This window comes from Arachis hypogaea, chromosome 12 (genome assembly GCF_003086295.3).
Source record: "Arachis hypogaea cultivar Tifrunner chromosome 12, arahy.Tifrunner.gnm2.J5K5, whole genome shotgun sequence".
In the NCBI taxonomy this organism is placed as follows: Eukaryota; Viridiplantae; Streptophyta; class Magnoliopsida; order Fabales; family Fabaceae; genus Arachis; species Arachis hypogaea.
The window spans coordinates 15,144,387-15,150,735 of NC_092047.1; the positions used below are offsets into that span (position 1 = coordinate 15,144,387).

Genomic DNA, 6,349 nt, shown 5'->3' on the forward strand with positions numbered 1-6,349 from the left:
AAAATAATATTTAAAAAAATTATTTTTATTAAATTATAAGTATTTTAATAAAAGTACTAATATGATATATATTTCTTTAAAAAAATTAAGTGCTAACGTAAAAAATATAATCCATATGTTATTTTATTATTTGTTCACGTTTTGTATGTACCGAAACAACCACCTAAACTTAAACGTCTCAGATATGCCAACTAACTTAATCTTTGATATGAAGAGTTTAAGATTCTTTACCCCCCCTGTTTCTAATTAAACCCATAAATAAAAGAAAAAAAAATTGCAATTTAATAACTTTTATTAATTTTTTTAATAAAAAAGTTGCATTCAAATGCGAAATTATTTTCTAATGTTACTATTGATTTAGCTTATCAAAATATACCTGAATAAAATTAACCAAACAGACCAATGCAATTTAACAAAATCCTAGTCAAATGATAAAATCTGTTTTTTTTTTTTTTTGTTAGGGGGAGGGATGGGATTAAATCTGTTTATATATCCATAAAGTTGGTCATTTAGTAAGCACATCCATTTACTTTTATGATCTTCCATCCATATAAGAATATATTCCCCATAAGCAGACCCAATATGATGACCTACACTAAAAGGAATCATATCTATAAGGTCAAGAATATCCATGGCATAATTGCCTTCTCTTTACAAGATGATGCTAAAGACAATTCTCCTACAATGCATCAAATAAAAAATCAATCACCAAAAACAGACAAAATAGGCAAAGGCTTATCAAGAGAGACTCGTGAATAAACAAAACTCTGTAGCCTCATCATTACAGTGTGATAAAACTGCTTATTTTTCTTCTACAGAAAAATTACATAAAAATGACAACTTAAACAGCACCTGTGTTATGTGAGGTCAAAGAAACATTCACATCTAATTTCACAATATTTATGGAGATGCTGGAACCTACAAAATATAAATCATAAGCCTAACCTGTATCTCATCCAAACTTTAAACTTTTAACACATTGTAAGATTTGTCAAATGCCACATTTTTTAGCTGTCATGGCGAACGGCTAGGGGCTCCTTTCTTGAATGAAAATGTGGGCGTGCCAGATAATGTCGCTCACAGGTTGACAGAGATATTGTGGTGAAGGACAGCATTTCATAATATAATCTCTGGTTTGAACTGCTGTTCCTTAAGTTTCTGAACAACTTTTTCAGCTAAATCGCCATATGCTCTGGAAACCACAGAATCAGGGGCAGCCAAAACTATGGGGTGCCCTTGATCACACGCCTCTCTGATCTCCATTTCGAGTGGTATCTAGAATCGTTAAATTGAAACTTGTCACTAAAACCAAACACATAAATTTTGCAGAAGTCACTTAAGAAGATTGAGAAGAAGGTGGGCTTTTACCCAAGCGATTATTAACTTCACTTTCTCTATGTCTTCCTCATTTAATTTTGGCTTGAAAATTTTAGTTAAACATGGACGCATCATAAATCCTTTTATGAAAAGAGAGAATGAACAAATTAATAAACTATGGTTCTAGTTATGTAAGTTAACATTTTCTATGCTATTTAAAATTTCAAAAAACTTGGGTTTGCATTTTCACAAAGATATAGCTAAATCAACCAAAAACTAAAGAAGTGATAAGTTATCAGTTATCACATAATAAAGCTTCCACTATATGATCTGCAAAATTATACTCTCAACTGTACAATCTAGATAGAGATAATAGGCATACCTCGCCTAAAAATTCTAACCCCATTTCACTGGCTGCCTTAGGAGCCCCTCCTTTACCAAATATATACGATGGTTCACCACAATGTGGACACTTAAAGCAGCTCATGTTCTCTACAATTCCCAAAATCTGAAAGAACGGTTAAAGATCTCATATGAAAGGACCGAAAAGGTAGTATGCATTCAGGGTTTTTAGAAAATATGTAAACATCATATCTGAGTAAGGAACAATCTATATATCAATGCTAATAGCCTTTAAGAATTATTCAGCTGTCATCACTCGAATTGTATTATGAATCAAATACAAAAGCACACATAAAAACAGACCATATAAGCACAAATGAATTTGTTTCAAGTACACATTTGAATATAAGATATTCTTCTCATCCTTAATCAAAATAATTCACAGAAATAAGCCATTAGGATTTACAAAAGCAAGACACTTGATTTCATAACTAAACTAATTCCAACCTAATGCAACAACATAGTGATTCGACATAATTAGAAATTAATGAAGGATGTCCATAGAAAGCACAAAAACAACGTAAATAATGCATTCATTAAGCAAAAATGTAAAGATTTTCCTCTAGAATAATTGAGACAATTCCCGATGATGCAATTTTCTAACTAAACAATAGATGATTATTCTCATGTTAACAAAAAGTTGGAAGAGACACATGTATATGCTGACCCAAAGTAACTAATCATTTAGGAAAAATTAAGGAACACCAGTAATTATCATACCGGAACATCAACTTTATTGAACATTTTTACACCCCTCCTGGCATCCATTAATGCAACATCTTGAGGAGTTGAAACAATCAGTGCACCTACCATATATTCGGTCATTAAAAGAACAAAGACACAAAAAGATAAAAAAAAAGGCCCATCTGAAGACCGAAGGATAACTAGTAATTGCATTAAACATAAAAACTTGAAATATAATGATGCTTTCTTAAATTTTACCCTTGACTGATTTTATTAAACTTTCAACCCATGTACCCTTTTGCTTATAGAACTGATATTACACTGAAGATGTTTCAGCTGAAAACTAGCAGAGCATGATAAATAGGTCTAAGTCACAACCTCCTTTTGTAAATTTCAGTGCATACTTCAGGTAGATGAGATCACAAAGACTAAAATGCAAAAATCCGTAGGCCGTCTAAGCTTTTTGTCAAAGCATTTGCTTTAGACCTCATCACCCACACCCCAAAGGTCACATTAGTGGAAATACACTGCTTTTCGTGACCTACCTGATAATTGCAGATTCTGAGACATAGCTATCTGGACATCACCAGTCCCAGGAGGCAAATCCATCACTAAAACATCAAGGTTTCCCCAGTCAACTCCCCTTGTCATTTTCTCAAGAGCATTTGTTACCTGTGATAATCCAGTAAACAAAAATTTATTTATTTATATTTTTGAAATGGAAAACAAAAAAATGGATGTGGTTGTCAAGATGTATTCAGTATGGATTCCTTTACAGTAGATCTCAACAAATGACAAAAGTTGCATGAACCAGTTAAAGCAAGAAATAGTAAGAGAAAGTGAAAAGAAATAAGAACCAAATAAAGTAGAAGTTACAGGTATACCATGGGACCTCTCCATACAATTGGGGCATACTTCTCGACAAGGAACCCTATTGACATACACTTGATCCCATAATTTTCAATGGGAATCATTTTCTTATCTGAAATAAGTGAAGAACAAATATTGGCATGAACTATCTTATCTGAAATAAGTGAAGAACAAATATTGGCATGAACTATAACAGATGGAAGAAACTTCTGCATAAAGCCTAAAAGTAAACAAAAATTACAAAAGAAAAAAACAGACCAAAGTAAGAAACAGTTCAAATATTCTAATTATTGTATTGGTTCCCATCCAATCCTAAAATTTCAACAGAAGTTAATGATTTCTGGTGATCTTCTTGAGCACCATTTGCAACACATTCATAGTTCATACTTGTAATGCATTTAAATATATAGTACAGATAAATTTAACAAAACTCAAAATGCATCAAAGTTAGAGAGTACCATTCATAGGGTTTTATACTATAATCATACAATATCTGAAAGAAATTTTTACAACACTTTATTTCCAAATTCCCATTGCTTAAAAATAATTCTGTGTGGAGAGTAGAATCATACAATATCTGAATGTGGAGAACAAACACGTTTGACATTGATGCTTTCCCTTTTATGCACCATGATAGCTATGCCTACATCTAGCTGTGGTTTTTTGGTTTATGTGTCATTCAAGATGAATGTTTACTACAAAGTGAAAAGTATACCTTCAGTGACATCAGGTTTTCTGTTGATGTTCATCATAGTGGGGATATTCGGTCCATATACATCAGCATCAAGCAAACCAACCTTCAGTTGGCATTTACTTGCAAGTGCTACAGCTAAATTAACTGCCAAATCAAGAAACATCACTCATTCACAAGACACAAGTACACAACACCAAAAAAAGCAGCAAGACATCCAAGCTCAGCTAAATGAACCTAATTACAGATGTTTCTGTATATCCAACCACTGCTATGGAAAACTTTTGCCTGTGGGACAAATAAATTCCCATATCAAGTACGCCAGTTCTATTTAGAATGCATACAGAAAGAAGGATTCAGACATTTTAAAACAAATTCTTATTGAACATGGTATAGACTAAAGAGTCACATTAGTTGTTAAAATGACATCTCATTGTAATAAATAATCCCGACTCATTGGAACAAGGACTCATACCAGCAGTAGTAGACTTTCCGACACCGCCTTTACCGGAGGCGACGGCAATGGTATCCTTGATTCCAGGAATGCGAAGGTGCTTTGCGTAGCTCCGGACAGCCCCTAGCCTCTGAGAAGCCAAGAATCAGTGGGTGAGTGAGTGAGTGAAAATGCAGCAGAACGGTTTTGAACAGATAATAATTTAGGTGAATAGAAACTCACCCTGAATTGCCCTAACACTTCCCTCATGATGGGGCCCTTGTCTTCTTTGGTAGAAATGCTAGGTCTCCACACACACACACACTATCTTGGTAATCTGATTAGAGAATGGTAAGAGGAACGAGTTTCTACTTTCTACACAGGTGTCAATGGAGCCTCAAACCATAGTTATCAGAACCAAACCCGTAATAGAACCGGTCAAACTTCTGGATCGCTGGTTACTGGTTTAATTAATAGCAATTACTAATACAATTACAGAATCTATTACATACAATCAGCATACAATTAATAGTAATATCATTATCTAAACCTACATTAAAACTGAAGAAATCAAGTATATAAAATTAATCAAGAACAACTGAAAAAAATTGAAAGCTCACCTACACGGACTGCAGAAGCAGACGCAGAGTCAGGGACGGGTTGCGGACCTGGGGTTGCAGAGGCCAGGCCACCGGCGAGGAGAGTTGCCCGTAGAGGAGAGGAGGCCGCACGCAGAGCTTCGGACGACAGAGACAGACGCAGGGGAGCCACGACCGACAGAGAGCAGGCGAGGCACGCCTGGCGACACAGACGGAGGAGGCAGAGGCCGGCGACGAAGCACACGGCTCGGCGGGGCCAAGACGGAGGAAGGAGAGCGGAGACTGGTGGCGCGAAGGAAGGTGGCTGACCGGCACCGTGAGTGAATTAGGGAGGAGAGAGAATCGGTGATGAGTGATGAGTGATGAGTAAGTGAGGTTGGGGAGGGGAGGGGGCGCCGAGGGTTTTGGGGTGGGAAATTAGGATTTTTTCACACTAATTTCAATATTCTATTTGAAAAATATCAAATACTATTAAAATTTATTATTTTTATTCATCGTTTAATTATTAGTTCAATTTTTTTAGTTTAATAATTTAATAGCATATTTTATCATATATTTGTAATCATTAATAATTAAATAATAACTAAAAGAATAATATTCTGCAGCCAAATAATTTCACATTTTAGATCATGCGCCACACTTCTTATAATAGACTTAACATAAATCTCCTTTCTTCGTTCTTCTTTAACGTAAATGTCTCCTTTCTTCTTCGTTCTTTAAATTTTTGTTTTGTTCTTCGTTCTTCTTCAATGTAAACGTCTCCTTCTTCTTCGTTCTTCTTTGTTTTGTTTGTCTGATTCCTTGTGTTCTTCGTTCTTTAGATAATGATCTGCATTTTTTTTAAATCGAGCAGTGTAATTAAAATCGTTCTAAAATAATAAATGATACAAGTTCAAATCAGCTGAATAAGGATAATTTAGATTATTCATCTGAATCGAATCAAGTAGACGAGGTTAGAATTATACCATAGTGTAATTTTGAATTGAATGGAATGAAATTGAATCTAATGCAATTGAATAACAATAGTCTGATTATATTGATATTTTCAGTTTATTTGTTATTACACAATGGTCTGGTTATATTGATATTTCGATTCATTCGTCAATAATTTTGAATTAAATGGAATGGAATGGAATCTAATACAATTGAACAAAGTGATAATGAATAACTTCATTCTTCTTTTCTAAAATTTGTGTTGTTTATGAATTTGAATTTGGATAGAATGCAGAAATTTCTGAATTTATAGAATGCACAATTTTTTGTTCATTTATATTACACAATGGTCTCGTTATATTCAAATTTCGGTTCATTTGTCAACAATTTTGAATTGAATGAAATGGAATAAAATCTAAT

General features: G+C 34.0%; 1 protein-coding gene across 3 annotated transcripts; it reads right to left on the reverse strand.

Moving 5' to 3' along the window:
• Nucleotides 1-583: 583 nt before the first annotated feature.
• On the reverse strand, nt 584-5,442 carry LOC112726976 (iron-sulfur protein required for NADH dehydrogenase, mitochondrial). Of its 3 annotated transcripts, XR_003165504.3 has the most exons (10): nt 5,018-5,440; nt 4,641-4,858; nt 4,440-4,548; nt 3,989-4,111; nt 3,288-3,385; nt 2,949-3,075; nt 2,440-2,525; nt 1,700-1,825; nt 1,369-1,457; nt 584-1,275 (listed from the first exon to the last, which is right to left on the reverse strand). XR_003165504.3 is itself a non-coding variant. In XM_025776556.3 (9 exons), the coding sequence occupies exons 2-9, from the start codon at nt 4,665-4,667 to the stop codon at nt 1,117-1,119; spliced, it is 855 nt and encodes a 284-aa protein (XP_025632341.1). In that variant the 5' UTR covers nt 4,668-4,858; nt 5,018-5,442; the 3' UTR covers nt 584-1,116. The 3 variants fall into 3 exon arrangements, 2 of the variants coding, with proteins under 2 accessions (XP_025632341.1, XP_025632342.1); XM_025776556.3 differs by lacking the exon at nt 1,369-1,457 and having other exon boundaries at nt 5,018-5,442; XM_025776557.3 differs by lacking the exon at nt 1,369-1,457 and having other exon boundaries at nt 5,022-5,428.
• Between the last annotated feature and the right edge of the window lie 907 nt (nt 5,443-6,349).

Excerpts from the sequence above, each read along its gene's own strand:
- LOC112726976 (XM_025776556.3), bottom strand. The coding sequence starts at position 4,667 with ATGAGGGAAGTGTTAGGGCAATTCAGG. Across the intron at positions 3,076-3,287 it reads TTGTATGGAGAGGTCCCATG|GTAACAAATGCTCTTGAGAA; the intron begins GTATACCTGTAA and ends GGATTATCACAG. Across the intron at positions 2,526-2,948 it reads TCAGAATCTGCAATTATCAG|GTGCACTGATTGTTTCAACT; the intron begins GTAGGTCACGAA and ends AATATATGGTAG.